The sequence below is a fragment of the Manis pentadactyla genome, chromosome 14, assembly GCF_030020395.1.
Source record: "Manis pentadactyla isolate mManPen7 chromosome 14, mManPen7.hap1, whole genome shotgun sequence".
In the NCBI taxonomy this organism is placed as follows: Eukaryota; Metazoa; Chordata; class Mammalia; order Pholidota; family Manidae; genus Manis; species Manis pentadactyla.
In genome coordinates this window covers 83,360,563-83,377,815 of record NC_080032.1, presented here as the reverse complement: position 1 = coordinate 83,377,815, position 17,253 = coordinate 83,360,563, and the positions used below count along the sequence as shown (strand labels likewise).

At 44.5% G+C, this 17,253-nt stretch overlaps 1 protein-coding gene across 5 annotated transcripts in view; it reads left to right on the top strand.

Moving 5' to 3' along the window:
* TMTC1 (transmembrane O-mannosyltransferase targeting cadherins 1) overlaps positions 1-17,253 on the top strand; it is a 224,026-nt gene that overhangs the window by 140,061 nt on the left and 66,712 nt on the right. For all 5 annotated transcript variants that reach the window (XM_036889221.2, XM_036889219.2, XM_036889217.2 and 2 more), the window contains one exon: positions 11,265-11,432. In XM_036889221.2, the coding sequence (XP_036745116.2) occupies positions 11,265-11,432 (168 nt within the window). The remainder of the gene's footprint in view (positions 1-11,264; positions 11,433-17,253) is intronic.

Genomic DNA, 17,253 nt, shown 5'->3' with positions numbered 1-17,253 from the left:
TTGTCCTCTTTATCCAGAAATTCTGTGTTGCATCAAGAACTTTAGCAACCAGTAGGAAAATGAAGTAAAAAGCTTAATTAGTAATTCTTTTGAGGAAGTTGAACTTGCTACTCATTAAATGTTTAAGTTATTACGGACTCATGAACACCCTAAAAGTCATGTCCACCCACTCTGAGGCCTGGGTGAGCCCCATCAATCCCAAGGGCTGAACTGGCCACCCTGTAAGAAAAGCCCAGAGTGAGTCAGACCAGCAGTGCTCTTTTTTATTCTGCCTTTATGCCCAACGATGAACAAGCTACTTATTTTCTGGCTGTGGTTCTCCCTCCACTCCTAATTTTGAAAAGACCCAAAATACCACCTTCTTCTCACTTGCACTTTGAAATCTATGGACAAAAGAGACAGAAATAGGCTCTCTATTTATCAGTGCATGGCTTTAGGGTCAGTGTTTTACCAACAAAAAAAAATGGAATAATCTTTTCTTCTGGTGATAAATGCCAATTTTGTGCATATCCTTTTTGAGTGGGCAGGAGAGTTTGGGGCTTAAATCATTCTTTTACAGAAATTTTGATCTCTTATTCTCAAGAGAAGTATATCGTATTATGGCTACTCTTTGCATTTTATAAAAACCACATTAGAATGCTTCAAAGAACTAAAATTTCTTAGAATTGATGAAACAAGTAGTTGTTGACAACTCTCAAATAAAGTCATAGAATGTGATCAGATATCCACTGATATGTCAGACTGAAGGTGATTTATTCACTTCAGTGCCAAAGAGCCAATTTCTAAGCTACTTTAATGAGTGGAGAGGGAAAAGGAATAGTCAGGAATAAGTGAAGGCAGAAACAATATTGTGGATAGAACTGATCAAGAATGATTGAGACCATGGAAAGGGAAGTTACGGAACATGTATTGGAGGGAAGGAAAAAACATTAAGCACCGCCTTATTCTCAGGAAGATGCCATTTGTGTCTCATAGTCCCTAAAGCTTATGGACACGTCAGGCATGGAAAAATGGAAAATAAATTATTCTCATTCCTTTTTAATTTTGAGAAATATATCCAAATGCTGTCTGTCAATTTGCAATGGAATGTTTAATCTTACATGGGTCGCTATTGAAACAGTTCTGCACTATTTATTTCTCAGGATGCGAAACGATAAGTGTGATCTCTAGTAACACCACCTCTGTGATCTGATGTTGGCGACCCCTTTGGAGGGACCATCTGGGCATAGACTTCTTCAGAGTTGCAGGAGGAGAATGATGGTTATTTGAGTGTGAATCAAAGTTTTGCCAAATAATAAAACCAGCACAGAAAACATCTGCTATCAATACACATTTACTTTAGCAAATCCAGTAGGAAGAAGACCGAGCTGGGGATCGACGCGGCTCAGTCAGTCCCACCCTTCCTGGCAGTCTTGGGGGAATCATGTTCTGTCTGTAAAGCCAGAGGGTGGGTCTCGCCCAGTAGTTCCCAGGTGCTGCTCAGATGCCCATAGTAGAGATGCCCTCATCTGTGGCTAAGTTGTGGAGTGAGGGAAGAGAATGAGTTTTTCAGTAAGTCTAAATCTATGCATTTAAAATTATGAAATGATACCTTTCCTATATTGTTGGTATTAAAATATCCTTTCTCTATGACCGACGATGAGAAGAGCAGTACAGAGCCCTCTATCAGTTCCTCCTCCCCTTACTGGTCTTTGAAAATTTGATCAGTTTGGGAAATCCGAAGCTCCAGTAACCACTGTCCAACATGATTTCTAAGGTCCCTTTCAGCTCCAAAGTTGCACTATTTTGTGATTCAGAATAGCGTTGTGGAGTGTATGGGTTTTTTCCCCTTAAGATTTTAAACTAGGATTTTTGTCCTGCCTTGGAATCCAACCACCTACGTCTGCTCAGTTTCAACAGGGTGGACCCAGTATGGAAAGGGGGATTTGTCCCTTGCAGAGAGACAGGAAAGGAAGGACTGACATCTGCCCTGGGGACAGGCTCTTGGGCCTGGAGGTGGACACCAGAGAGTGGTCAGGAAGCACTGGTGTGGGGCCTCTGCTGTGAGGTAATGGGGTGTCCTCATAACCAGCGGGAACAGGTGATGCTTAGAGGTTCCTGTAGGCAAGCAGCAACCAGGGGTGTGTGTAAGGAGGAAAGGGGGCCCTGGGGCAGTTCCAGACCCCCTCCGTCAAGGGCTGACGGTGCAGGCAGCTCATTAGGCGAGGTTGCCATCCATGAGAACAGGTCAGCCATTCGACACTCCACAACAAGTCATGGAGACTCACAAATCGAGCTGAAGCCTATCTAACAGAGGCTCAAGGCACAGATAAAGTTGCCTACAGGTAGGGGTGGTGGGTTGTGCGTCCAGGGGGTTGAATCCCTCTGCCTAAGGTAATAGCTGGTAGGGATGGGACAAGGTGCAGCTACCTTAGAGGACACAGGAGCTAGATTTTGAGGGGCCATATCACAGGAATAGTGGAAAGCCCAGGAACCAGGCAGAGCCAGATAATCAGTCTCTTTACTTCTTAACTTGATTTTTTGTTTGAAATTCCCATCCTCTAAGACGTTAGAGAGGCGGCATGAGCAACTTGGGCTTGGCCAAGAGCCACTCAGCTAAAACCTAGGAGGCAGGCTGATGGGAATTTCCACAGTCACAGGGTCAGGTGCCCTGGCCCTCTGAGAAGTTTTAGCTCCAGATCCACTTTTTATGCATTTTTGTCATGGTCATTTGAAAACACCAAAAGGTTCTCTTCTGTCGTAATGAGGATGGCAGTGGGGACATCCAGGATTTGAGTCACAAAAGGGCGTAAAGGAGTCTTTTTACTTTAGAGAAAAATCTCTAATGCTTCTCAGTATGGTGCCTTCCATGTTTTGCACCATATTTTAAAAGAAAGCTGAGTCCGTGAAGCTTTCCTGTTCCTCCCATATCTCCAGTCCTCGGTGGGACAAACCCCCACAGTCATGCAGTCTGAGACTTCTTGCTGGTTTACTGACCTGCTATGGGGTTTCAGAAGTTGATTCGGGCTGTTCGGGGTCCGACGGGGTAGGGATGGCAATATGTGCTGTCAGGGCGTTTGGGTCTGTGCTCTTGCTGTGCCGGCATGAATGGTTCCGTCCAGCCCTTTGGGACCTGAGCTCAGAAGAGGGTGTGAGGTCGAGGAGTTGGGCCTTCCAGTGAGGCTGCTCTCGAGGGTGGTGCCCCAGTAGGAAGCGTCCTGGGGCTGCCTGACTGGTGGTCCGTGGCCAGGGCATCCTGGGGGTGAGGACTGTGTGAAGGCCGGGCCGGGAAGGGAAGCAGGACTCTGCTGAGGGACTCAACTCATTGTGCTCTAAAACTAGAGTTTAAAGGTCAAGGGCAAATACAACCTAGGACCGAGCAACAGGGAGAAGGGACTGAGCTGAGAGGAGGTTGGGGTTCTCATGGGCAGCGGTCAGTCAGCCAATCTGTTGCGCTCAATTAATCACTGGCCCAGGGCACAAGGTGAGGGTAAGTTTGAGCAGTTAGTCACTGGGTTGGACTCGTGGCCTTAATATTACAGAAGCCTGTTATTCATTCAAGATGAATGTTAATGTCTGTTAAGTCCTAACTGGTGAAGAGCAGATGTTTTGGAAACCAGGATTTGAAGTGAGATTTAGAGAGTATAATTTGAATTCAGAAGAGACTAGATGGAATAATACCTGGGAAAATGATTATAAGTTCAGCTAGGTACATGAAAGTCATTATCTCAGTCTACCTGTGCAAATGAGAAGATTAGATGAATCACAGTCAAAGGAAATGAAAGCAACAAAAGTATAGGCCTCTCCTTCCCCAGCCCTTTTCTTCCAATGCCTTTGGTTCTATAAAGCTTTTCATTTCTTTCCTAACCCCGTGCACTCAAAATCAAACATCCCTAGCTTAGCAGGTTAGCATTCTGCAACAGTCCTGAGGGAGGCTATGAAATGTGCCTTTGTGAGCGGAGAGGAGCCACTGAAACGTGGATGGTAACTCACCAGGTGTCCTGCACTGGCCATGGCTTTACCTGGCGAATGTGCATGGACCAAAGTGTTGCCACACCCCACCTCCCTTCCATCCAGACCCCTTGTCATTATAAGTGAATCCATTTCTTTCCTTTTCTCTAGATTCTGTTTAGGGAACTCTATATCAAACCAGTGACTTCTTAAACAAATCTTAGTCATGTTGAAATGTCTTTCACACTCTTTTAGAAACCTGGGTTGTCTTGCTCTTGTGAGGGTCAGGCTCCCTGTTTTGTATGTCTGCGTTTTCTCCTAGTACCTGGCACAATGGGTGCTTCATAAAAGAGTATTGTAGGGAATTGCAGGACACTGGACGTAGGACAAGCCTGTGTGTCTACGGCCAGGTCTGTGTTAGTCCAGGGCACGGGGAGGACAGCAACAACCAGGGCTTGTCCAGAATGCTTTTGCCTGAAAAATGAAGGTGGTGATGAAAAGGCCTGTCGACTGCCTGCACCAGGCCAGGGGCAGAGGAAGCCAGGCCTGCGAAACACACGAGCCCCGAGTCATGACGGTTTTCCTGGTGATAAGTAGGCCTGACTCAGTTGATTCATTTTTAAGTTTCACGTTAGTCTGATAGCTTCAACATGCAATGTTCAGCCCCACTTAAGGAAGGCTGCATTTCGTAGCGAAGTTGAATACCAAAGCTTCCTCTTTGTGCGTCAGTTCACCAGAGATTATACTTCAAGTTTCTTCCCTTCTGCACAGATGGACAGAGTGGAGGTTTGAAATGGGCATAAGGGGAGATTTGCTTAATGCTTTTTGTGTTGGAGGTATGTGAATGCACATTAACATAAATACATGGCTGCGTGTTTTTCGCGTACTATGAATGTATCTTAGTTTCGGCATTTTGCTCTGTAAAAGTGATGTGTGAATCAAACCTGTCCGAAGCAAACAATATTGTACAAGGAAGCCTGCAGTTTTAAGGGCATTTTTGGTGAGTGCTCTTAAGACACTTAGAATTCTCCTGGAAATGAGACAGTTTGGGTCAATCCAGACTTTGATAAACCGGATTTCTTAAGCAGTATCTACTGATCGAATCGTGTATTTTATTGACGTGTAGAGTACATTTTATTGATGAAATAGAGTATAGCATACTAAATACATACATGAAACATAAACACTGCATTTGAAAACATTGTTACCTTGGATTCAGATCACAGGACATGACCACGTACATTATTCCATTTACTCCAAACAACAGCTCTTTTAAGGTAGCTGTATTCAAGCTGCCTTTAAGGCAGGCAGTACCAAGCCATTTGTATAAACAACTAAGGTTTCACGAGGTTCAGCAAATCCTCTGTTGCCACAGAATTCATGTAGTGTCAGAAGAACCCAGCTTTCTTGACGTAGTCCCCAACCTTTTCTCCAGTGCATTCCTTTTCCTCACTGTGAACCCCAAACTTCAAGTTTGTCCTAGAACACTTTTGTTCCCCTATAGATCTGTAGATATAAAAAATAGCAGTATTCTAGGGACTTTAGGAAGTTACTGATTTACAAGAGCCTGGTATAGACACATCTCTTTCTACAAACTTCACATATTTCCTGCCTCCTATTATTTTTAACAGCAGATAATTGCTTATCCTAATGGTATTATAATATCAATGTTATCATTGATTATTTATGTGTATCAGGTGTCATGCACAGTATAGAATGTTTATTTTCTTTTACACAATAAGAAAACTAAGAACTAGAGAATTTAAATTTGTTTGAGACCAAACAGCAGTGTCAGAATTGAGATGCGAACTGGGATTTTCTGAGTCACAACCCTGCCTTCTGGCTACTGGGAGTCTCAGAAATTTTAGAGCTGCAGGTGAGCTGTGAGGTGAGAAGAAGCATCTCCTCTTCAGAGGTGAAGGAGAATTAGATAGGTTCTTGGAAGGTGCGAGCAGTGGCATTTTGTTCTCCCGGTTGTTCCATAGATACACTGAGAAAAAAACAGAAGAAATCTATTTCCTGGAGAAGCAAAAGTAACGAAGCTTTTCACACCTGCCCCTGGAGCCCAGCACCCAGGATGGGGAGCAAGGGAGATGTGCAGTAAACGCCTCAGGGAGTCATATACTTGGAATATGAGTATCTTAAACTTTCACATCCAAATGCATTCAGTCTTCTGAGAAATCTCCCCATCCATCAAATATTCGAGATAAAAAAAGAACAAGGGGGCAATGAGATTAGTTAGTCTTGGTTCACGGCAGCTGGCTTCCAAGTAAAGTCTGATCTGTGGAGTCCCCATTGACTTCCTGGTGCCCTCTGGCTGCAGCATCGAAGACCCACCTGTTCTGGGCTCAGTGGTGCAGGGCTTTATCGGGTAACCATTTGGGGTCAACACCCATGAGCCTGGAATAAGATCTTACTGTCGGCTAATTTGCCAAGTGGGGATTCAACAATCAGAATGAAGTTAACTAGGGATGTTTCATTTAAACTGTCTAACGTTGGGAATTAAAGTAATAAAATGGTAAGATTGTGTCTGTCTTGTATCATGAATATTATTTCTAGATACTCTCAGTGGGTTGCTTGAGTTTAAGTTAAAAGGTAGGATTTCCATTCAATTTAATAGCAAAATGATTCTCTTTGCTGCATATGATTAAACAAAATGTGAAGCCACAGCAAACATCTTAAAATGCTTGGCCCAGAGGTGGAAAATTGTTGCCTTTTCAGGTTGATGTAAATGGGAAGGAAAGTGGTGTTCTTTCTATCACTTACGAGCTGTCGGGCAAGGATCATGAAAGTACTTTTGTACTATTTGCACAATGGTTCACTGCTCACAAAGTTCTCAGACCACAGGTTTAAATGTGTTTTATTCTAATCTGAAAGGGCAAACACTATTGATCTGCATTTCCTGTGCAGCTCCCTGCAGTCGTGCACAGTATAAGGGAGAGCTGTGATATCTTTGATTGTTACAAGCCCTGCATGCGGAGCAGCTTGTCCATAAAATCATGTGCAAATTTGGAGATACCTTCCAAGAATGAGAAATCCTGTGTGTGTGTGAGTCGCCAGCACCAGTCTCCGAGACAGCAGTGGTGCTTCTTTGCAAAGGCAGCTCAGTGCTGGGCTGAACCAGTCAGCAGCCAGAGCTGGGCACCTGGGTCTCCAGGTTATGATTTTGTCAAGCGTCAGTGGTTTGCACGGGCTCCTCTGTGCTCTGCGCAGAGGTCTCTGATCAGAGCAGATTTTGCTTAAGCAGGTTAACCAGGGCAAACCGGAGTCTGGGTTCATCTCCCCAGAGGCCGGAAAGGCATGTAGTTTCTCATTTGCTGGATTTTCCGTTTTGAAAATGAGGACTTGCCCTGTGCCTCACAATGGAGAGCGAGCAGTTCTCTCCCCTGCTGCTGACGTCTGCATTAAAGCAGATGTTGAAAGATGAAATGTCATAGAAGAGAAGCATCTTAATCTTTGTGATATTGTGTTCAAGCTTTTCAGAATGTGATACTCTCTAAGAAATTTCCAAACCTAACGGAGATTATTTTTCTGGTTTAACATTTCTTTAAACCATATGTCAGTACAAAGACATTCCCCCCAAAAAGAGTGATCATGTTACTTAATGCGGATGCCTGTGCTGCGTGCAAAGGCACTGTGTTCTCCCTTTCAGGTTCAGCAGGAGTCACCAAACGGGGGCTTCTGAGTGGAACCTGGCCCACCGCCTGTTCTATAAATACACAGCCGCATATGCCCATTCGTTTATATAGTGTCGATGGCTGCTTTCCTGCTGAAAGGATAGATTGAGTAGGAGGAACAGAAAAGCTTGAAATATTTACTCTCTGGCCCCTTATAGAACAAGTTTCCTGACTGCTGGATTATTCCATAGTGTTAGGGCCAGGGGTCTTCTGATCTGACTCTGTTGCCAGCTTTGGGGACTTTGGGCAAGTTATTTAACTCCTCTAAGCATTAGCTTCCTTGTTAATGAAATGGAAGATACTGAGGATTAAATTCTAAACTGGGTAACGTATTTAAAGCCAGTACTGGCCTCATCCTGGGCCTGAGGAATATTGTGGACAGGCCTGCGTAAAGCTCTCATCACAGCGCCTGGCACCGGGAAGCATTCCACAAACACATACATGTATAAAGTAGGTCATTATTTTTGTTATCTTCATTATCCTTGCCTTCTACCACTTTGTGGCCGCTGCCCTGGAGTTACTGGGATCCCAGTGTTTTCCTTCCCCACTGCTGTGCCTGATGGCATCTCTGTTTCCTACAAGGAGGCAGAAAACGACTACTGAGATTTTGTGAATGGAGTGGCTGGGAAGGAATTAGGTGGGGCTGTGTGATAAGGTGTGAGGAGCACGGGAATCGGTCAGTCAGCCCAGAATCCCCACAGCAGGACGGCTTGGGGAGCGTGAGCTCTGGAACCTGAAATACCTGGGTTGATGTATTTGCTCTATTGTGTATGAGCTGGAGGACTGAATTCAGCCAGTCGGTTCACCTTTCTCTCCCTCAGCATCCGCATGGGTGAGACACTGCTAACAGTGCCCCAGGGGGATGCGAGGATACGCTGAGTTCGTATATAGAGCATGCTTGGCACATAAGATGTGCTCAGTAAATATTAGTTCCTAGCTAGTGCTGTGTCGTGAAGGCAGCAGCAAGGACTGAGCTGGTGTAGGGCAGTTAGGTGTCTGCATGGTGCACTCCCCATGCATCGCTCACTTGTCACCTTTGCAGTGACCCTGTTCCAGACCACTCCTATTAAAATCTCAGCTTCCTCCTGACCCTGGACTCCCTCCATCTGTTTCCTGCTAGATGTTTTCTCTACGTGACATATCATACTCCGTGTGGCATCATCCATTTCATCTGCTTATTGGCTGTCTCCCCACCCACAGGAGTTCTACCCAGATAGGAATTAGGGTCTGTTTTGTCCATTGATGTGTTCTTGGTCCCTGGAACGGTGGCCAGTAATAGTGGTCATGAATGGATGGCACCTAGAAGGCTTTTCCCTGGCCACAGGAGCAGCCTGTCGGGGGGGCCGGGGGGCCACCTGGGTGGAGCTTGGGGAGCACGCGGCCAGCAGCCTCCTGAGCCTGAGCGGCCATGGGGGCAGACATGGCATCAGCGCGGCCGCTTGTACAATAGTGAGAGATTTGGAGAAAATCTTGATACTTTAAGGCCAACTGTGAGGAGTTGTGGAAGTGGGAAGAGGTTTTTTTGTCTTTGTTTTTTAAATTTTTTATACGAGTGATTCCATGTTCTTACATGTTCAGGGCTTCCGCAGGGGGCTTGTGCCAGTCGATCCAGTGCCTGGGGTAGGTGCGTCGGGAGCACAGGCCTCCTTTGCTCAAACCATAGACTCCCCAGTGGTGAGTGACCCTTTGGCCCGAGAGTGAACCCTGAAACTTTAGGGAGCTGGGCCAGTGGACTGTGGTGTTGGAAGTGTGGACCTGGAGCTCCCCCTTGAAGTCATTCTCAGTCTTCAGGTCAGAACCTCACATGCTTCTCTCTTGTTTTTCTACCCTTGATACCAAAGCACGGACATTTCAAAAGGTGAACAGGAGGAAAGTGGAGAGGTGTTTTTTTTTATAAAAGTCGGTACCTTTAGAAATGAGAATATTGAGCTGTTTTCTTTTACAAAACCAACCTGCCATAATAAACTTGTGTTTATTAATAATTGAATTTTAGTACCCAACTGCCAGTCACCTACTAGAGAATGAGTAAATAATCGAACAAGTGAATGGGCTGTGTTAGTTTGAGCTTCTTATAACATTAATGTCTGACTAACTTGGGGTTTCTTTTTTTTTTAATTGAAGTATAGTTGATATACAAATAATTATATTAGTTTCAACACAGTGGTTCCACAGTTATCCACATTATGAAACCCTCACCCCCTCTGGTGCAGTTAGTATCTGTGAACATAGGAAGATGTTGCAGAATCAATGACTATATTCTGCATGCTGCACTACCATCCCCGTGACCAACTTACATTATGATTGAGAATTTTTGTGCCTTTTTACCCCCCTCAGCCTCCCTCCCCACCCACCCCAACCCCTCCCCCATGGTAACCACCAGTCACTTCTCAGTGTCTGTGAGTCTGCTGCTCTTTTGTTCATTTTGTTTTGCTTTGCTTTTAGATTCCACCACAAATAAGTGAAATCATGAGATATTTGTCTTTCTCTGCCTGGCTTATTTCACTGAGCATAATACCTCTAGGTCCATCCATGTCACAAAAATCAGGTTTTCTTTTTTTTTTATGGCTGAATAACATTCATTATGCTTATGTACTACATCTTCATTACCCATTCATCTATTGTTGGACACTTTGGTTGCTTCCATATCTTGGCTATTGTAAATAATGTCACAGTAAACATGGTGCATTTATCTTTTCAAATTAGAGATTGTGTTTTCTTTGGGTAAATTCTTCGGAGTAGAGTTACTGGGTTGTTGTAGGGTTTCTTTGCACAAGCTTGCTTCATTCTTAAAATATTCTGTAATAATTTGTCATTGTCTTTGGAAGAAAGTGGCTTTGACTGAAATTCACACGGCAGTAATGGATACAAATTAAATGTCTGTGTTTTTCTGAGGCCATTAGGCAGGCAAGAATCACCTCTGTGCTGCCCAGATGATGTGGGGAACCATGTTCCATCTATCAGGCCAAAGGCCTTTTAGAGACATACCACTGACCTGCCGAAGTCTCACTCAGATAACACGAGGGATTCCTTGTGTCTGTCTGGAAAGCTGGGCCAGAGTCAGCAAGAGAATTACATCAGTACAGCCTGTCTGTGCTGAGCTCCAAGTCTCAAGGCTCGGGAGTTGGCTTATGGGTAGATTTTCCTTTAGCGTAAGGACTTTGGCTAAGGTGGGGACATACTAGATGGCACATTTCTGAAGACAGAAGCCAGTGCCCTCTGGTGACCAGCATCCCTCCCAGGTCCTGATAGGGAGCTCTTAGGACCTGTCTCCACAAAGCCATGATGTTACCTGCAGCACAGAGTCCAGATTTGGACACATGGTGCCAGTGGGGTTATACAGTGACGGTGACATAAGGGAGCAAGGGCCTATTCAGGACCCAAGAACATACGTGAGGGACTTCTCAGGAGTCCTGGGCTGCTGAAATCCAGGGCAGTTTGAGCCTGCAAGAGGAACCGATTGTGTCCCACAGTAAAGCCAAAGACCTAGCAAATTTTTGTGCTGATACAGCCGGTTAGAGAACCAATGTGTAAATGTTACTATATAAGACAGAGGAGTTTATATTTGTTCCTTGATCGTAGGACAAGCTTTATTTGAAAGTCAGTTATATGGGATAGAATACTCAGGGGGCACCCACTGTACCTCCCCCTGTTTTCCAGCATGGGCTACTGCATCCTCTTCGTGCACGGCCTGAGCAGGCTCTGCACCGGGCTACACCGAGGCGGGACCACCACCCTGACCGTGTCCACCACGCTGCTGCTACTGCTCTTCTCGTGGAAAACTGTGAAGCAGAATGAAATCTGGCTGTCAAGAGAGTCCCTGTTCAGGTACGATTAGACGGCTAAAGGTGACTCTCTTCCCATTTATTCCTCTGTTTGCATATTAGTTTCCAGACAAATGAGGTCACATGGGTCTGGCAATATTTATGAATGCAGAAATTTTGGGGGGTAAAGTTTTAAAAAAGAAGACTTCATTTTATGTTGGGTTTTAACTTTAGTTTTTTAAACAATATTTAATACAAAGTTTAATGTGAGCTTGTTCTAAGCGAATTTATGAAAATAACACTCACGGGAAGGTGTTTCGGTCTGTAAATTAAGATGGAAGCAGTCTTAATGACGAGCCGAGCTATAAAATCAGCCATAAACAAAACGAAGCAATAAGCCTGATTTCACTGTGCCGACGAGTCAGTGGAAAGGTGAGCACGCAGTCAGGAGGAAGGGAAACGGTGCATTTCCTTGAGAATACTCGCATCTGTAAGCTGTGATCTGTGATCTACATGCTTTATTTTGAACATTAATTGTGAATGTGAAATGGAAGACTTTTTTTCATCACCTGGTGTGTTTTTATGTGATGTAGAAGCTGTGTCTGAATGTAACAATGCCAGCTCACAGCCCTAAACTGGTCAAAAAGTATGAACATTCTTGGGGACTGTTGCTCATCGGGCTGTGTTTCCGGGGCTTAGTCCGCCTCCTGAATGCCGTAGCCCTGGTGACCTACGGTTGGGCTCCCTGGGCACCAGGACCAAGTCCCCCCAGTCTCCCAGGGATCTCCGTCTGTGCCCCCTTCCAGCTTCTGTCTTGTGTACGACCTTCGCTGGCCAGTTCACTCGAGGTGGTTTTTACTTGATTCCTTGCTCAGCTGATATGCAACATGTATTCTTCAGAGGCAAAGAACTGAAACAGGGCTGGGATAGCAATTGAAAAAAAGGGGAAATATTAGAAGAATATAGGAAAGCACACAGAGTTGAAGGGCAGGTGAATAAGCTGGCGTGGAGCAGACAGGACGCAGGCGTCTAGGAAGTCTGTCGCGAGAGCACTTGAGCACCCGATGAACAACCAGACTTAGACCAGTTTTTTCTACCTTCACATCAGAGTCCGCAGGCTGAGCTTGAACTTAGGTCACGTGCCTGCCCTTACTCCCCACCGGGGCAACGAAATGACGGATCTGGCCGAAGAAACCCCTCCGACTTCCACGGAGGGAGCTAGGCGGGCAGAGCGCCTTGGGCCTCCCCCAGGACGTCACAAAGCGAAGCTAGAGGGAACTCCCTTCTGGGCTGTCAAAGATGAATGAATGAGTGAATGAAAGAATCACACAAATGTTCACTTCTTCTGCCATTTTAAAAGAATGTATCTAAGTTTGCTACTTGGCAACTCAATTTTCTCTTAATAGAGAAAAATTAGTTTGCATGTGTATCTTACCAGTTTATTACTAAGTCATTATCATCGTTTCATTGGGCTCTCTAGGGACCTGTGGAGGCTTTTTATGTGGGTTTTTTGTGATTAATATTCTTCCACTTTTAGGCTTCAGATTCTGTTCAGTTCCAGTCTTAACCCTTCCCCTTCCACGCAGGTCTCACAGACCACAGTGGACTTGTTCTCTCTGACTACCCAGAGCTGAGGTCGTTCAGTAAACACAGGGGCATGGAAGTTCTCTGATATAACTTCCTCTTAGTCTCTGGTGGCCTAATTTTTGTTTTCTTTTGCTTTCAATAGTCGTTGCTTTTATGGGAAACTTTAAAATGGTTCTGCTCTTGGTTAAACCCTATGCTTTAAAGGTCCTAACAGAGGTCGTGTCTCCTAATGATGTTTACTGCTTAATCAAAGGAACTTTGTGGATGGATTTTGACAGGCAGCAATTTATTTCAGTGTTCAAACCTCTACAGCCAATCATTTAGAAAAACTACAAAGCAAAAACAAAAGTTCATGGACCTCGGATCCAGAGGCTTCTGTTCTTTTAGGTGGAAGTATGTAATAAGTGAACAGTTAATTACTAAAACACAACCAATCCGCATGTGTGCTTAACAGGACTTTGTGATCTGAAAGGCCTTTGGTGATCAGATGGAATTTTGTATAATGTGCAGATCAAAGCTATTGATAGTTTTTAGGAAAATTGGTCTATTATAATTCGTCTGTGTCCGAAGAAAACTTTCAAGAATCTGAGACTTTAAGAATAATTTTTTTCCTTCAAGATCAGATGTTTGTATGTATTCATCTGTGCTAAGTGAAGTTCAGATCAGTTGAACAAACATTTACCAAGAATCTATGAAGCAAGAGAGGATTATGGGTTGAGTGTGGGGTCTGGAGGCAGATTTTCTGGCTCGGCTCCAAGTTTCACCGCTCAACAGCTGTGTGATTGTGGACAAGTTATTTAACCACTCCATGCCTTAGTTTCTTTATTTTTAACATTTAGAAGAATAATAGTGTTTTTCTTGTGGGAATACTGTAAGAATAAAAGAATATGTGAAAGATGCATAGGGCAGTATGGTAAACACTATGTAAGGGTCTCAAGTGACTGTTATGTGCTGGGTTCTAGGATGAGAGAGAGAGACGGATCATCTGTGAAGGAACTAGGAGCCCGCATGGCAGTGGGGGGTCCCGAACACACTGGAATACAATCTGTCGCAGGTGTATACAGCGTGTACACATGGCAGAGGGAGAGGCAGGGCGACTAAGACCAACCCAGGCCCTAGAGGACTGTCTCCTGTAGTCCAGAGCTGAGTATATACGGATGAGAAAAACCTATATTAGCCATGGCCAGAACTGGGAACTGGCAGAATTGAGTATGAAAAATTTATAAGAATTCTAGATAAGGTGGCATTCTTGGCAGAGCGCTGTTCCCATTTTCTCCTCTGTTCCAAACAATAAACCCCCCAACCGTTCCTAGGACATAGGGTCTCGTTAAAGCTCCCTAATGATGGGTGGTGATTTTTCTTGGCAATACTGTAAACAGCCTTACAGAATATCTTAGGACAGACCTTGGTGTTGGAGAAAATCCCAAATTTCTGTGAAGTCCTAGCCTTTCCAGCTGAGGCCCCCTCTCACACACAAAAAATCCCACTGTGTAGTGTATTTTTAGGATGCAGAGATGCAGGGGCCGCTTGCAGCTTTGTACTTCTATTGGCAAGAACCTTCCTCACAAAAGCACAAGAACGCCATGCTTATGTTCTCATTAGAGACCCAGAGAGAGTAATTGGTCCATGTTGAAATAGCTGCAAAAGAGAAGACTAGTAGTGACTCTATAGCATCTTACTATGCTGATGGGACAGTGACTGCAATGGGGTGTGGGGGGGACTTGGTAATATGGGTGAATGTTGCAACCACAGAGTTGATCATGTGAAAACTTTGTAAGATTGTATATCAATGATACCTTAAAAAAAAAAAGAACAAATAGCTGTGAAGACGAGGAGCCAGGATTTGGACCCAAATCTGATATACAAGAATACATAAACTTTGCTACACCTATTTTTTACTTCAAGTTTTCCAATCTAAACAAAATCCAGTATAGAAAAGAGAGTGAGAGAAAGAGGAAGAGAGGTCCCCATAATCATAGCTGCAAAGTATATTTCCCTTAATTCTTAAAATGAGAAATTATATAGTAAGAGATGAACTGCAGAGCCCTAATTGGGTCTAGTTGCACCCCAGAATCTTACATTTCTTTTTGAGTAAATAATACATGATTTGATACCCTCTACCTCCTTAAATTTTCAGAATACTGGGAAAGACAGTATATTGACTTTTGCATCCAGTTCAGGTACTCTGAATCCCATTCTTTAAGTGATGCATGGGCTACCAATGAAGAATTCATGCCCAGATAATTCTCCCCTCTGTGGGAAACACTAGTCTCTTTCCTTCTCTCTGAATTGCTGAGCCAGAAAGATCAGCAGACCTCCCAGGGCAGAGAATTTAAACTGGGGATTGGCAAATTCTTTGGTGCAGGGCCAGATAGTAAATATTTTAGTCTTTGTGGGGCACACAGTCTCTCTGCAGCTACTCAGCTCTGTTGCTGCCTCTGGAAAGAGGTCAAAGACGGTAGGTAAACACGTTGGTGCATTGTGCCCACAAGGCCCTGGTTTGCTTACCAATGATGTCAATGTTATGACAGCAAAATTATAATGTTAACTAGTATTCTGGTACCTTTTTGGTGTAGCATCAGTAGGAATGATCCTGACTGCATACTGGCCTTGGTTGAAATCTCTACTCAACCTTAGCAAAGGGCCTTAATCTCTCTGCACTTCAGTTTCCTCATCTGTAACACAGGAGGTATAACTGGACTACACATCTGGTAGGTCATCGAAGGCAGATGAACCCTTGGAAGTGGGTCCTTAGCCCAGCGCCTGGCTCCGGCTGAGTGTGCCGCTGAGTACTGGCCGTCCTAAGTGGCGGCGTGAAACCTCGGGTCACAGCTGAGGAAGCCCACAGGGTCGTCTCGCTTCCCTTGCCGGTTAACCTCTAGCTGAACACAACTCACTTTTTTTTTTTAATATTTGTTTTCTGATCAAGAATTTGGGGACAGTTTTCCTGATCTGCTTTCCAAAGATGCCAGTAGAACAGATTATATTCTACAAACGTGGACATCTACCTGATAGAAGTGGCTTTTTTGTTACTTCTGGTATTTTTCGAGGTTCTGCAAATGAGAGGTGTGAGTGGGGAATACAAGTGCAAGGATGGAGATCGTGAGTTGAACAGAGATTTTTTATTCAGTCGTTGTCACTGGTAGGGCTTGAGGTCCAGCCGTATCACTTAGGAATAGTGCACTTCCTGGAGAGTAAGTCCGTGTGAGACTGTACGTCTGTGTCAAGGCAGTTGGGACTCCTGAATCATGGCCCCAAGGAAGCAAGGGGAGGAGTCCGTGCCTGGGAGGCCCAGCAGTCTGGCCGCTTATAGCTACGTGGAAAATTTTGCCTTTGGCCAGTTGTTTATTTTCCTTTTCTCACAAACTGTTCATTGTGAAATGAGAGACTGGAAAAACACAGCGGAAAAATACCACAGAATGAGCAGAAAGGTCAAAAGCAACAATGGGAAAGCGGTGTGTTCTTAGGATTCAAGTCACTCCACCCACATCTGCTTGCCTGTTGGGATATTATTACTTCCCGTCGCTGCACCGAACAACGCCCTGATCCTAGCAAGAGCCGCGTGTCCGCAGGCCCGACTGTCTGCTCCTCAACTGAAACATAAATCAGAGTAGCCATGCTAACCCTGCAGAGGGAAGGGTCAGTTCCAGTGAATAGGCCGGTTACATCCATATTTAATCCATAGGGGTTCCAGGCGTTTTCTTTCCAAGTAGCCCTAAACCCACCTACTTCCATCCTTCCCCTGCCACCAGCCCCTTTAAGGCAAGTGAACAAGGGACCTTAGAACCAATCTCCTTGGGTCGGAACCCCATCTGCCACTTAGCAGCTGTATGACCTGGTGCAGATGAAATGTGTGAGGCACTTACAGATGACAAACAGATGCCCTTCTGTCCCCTACCTGCTCCTGGCATTGTCTTCAAAGATATTTGTTATTAGCATGTATAGTGTGTGTGGGGGGCACGGGGAGGGCTGTGCAACACAGAGAAGACAAGTAGTGATTTTACAGCATCTTACTATGCTGATGGACAGTGACTGTGAAGGGGTATGTGGAGGGACTTGGTGAAGGGGGGAGCCTAGTTAACATAATGTTCTTCATGTAATTGTAGATTAATGATACCAAAAAAAAAAAAAAAAAGAGTATTTGTTACCCTGTACGGGTTCCCCAGGTATTGTGTTATGGCAGCCCAGGCAAACTAGAACAGTAACCATTACAGCAAGGTTTTTAACCTTTTTCTGAGCAAAATCCATTTCCTTATCAGCAATTTACAGAATAATTATACCTGCGTTTATTAAAAAAA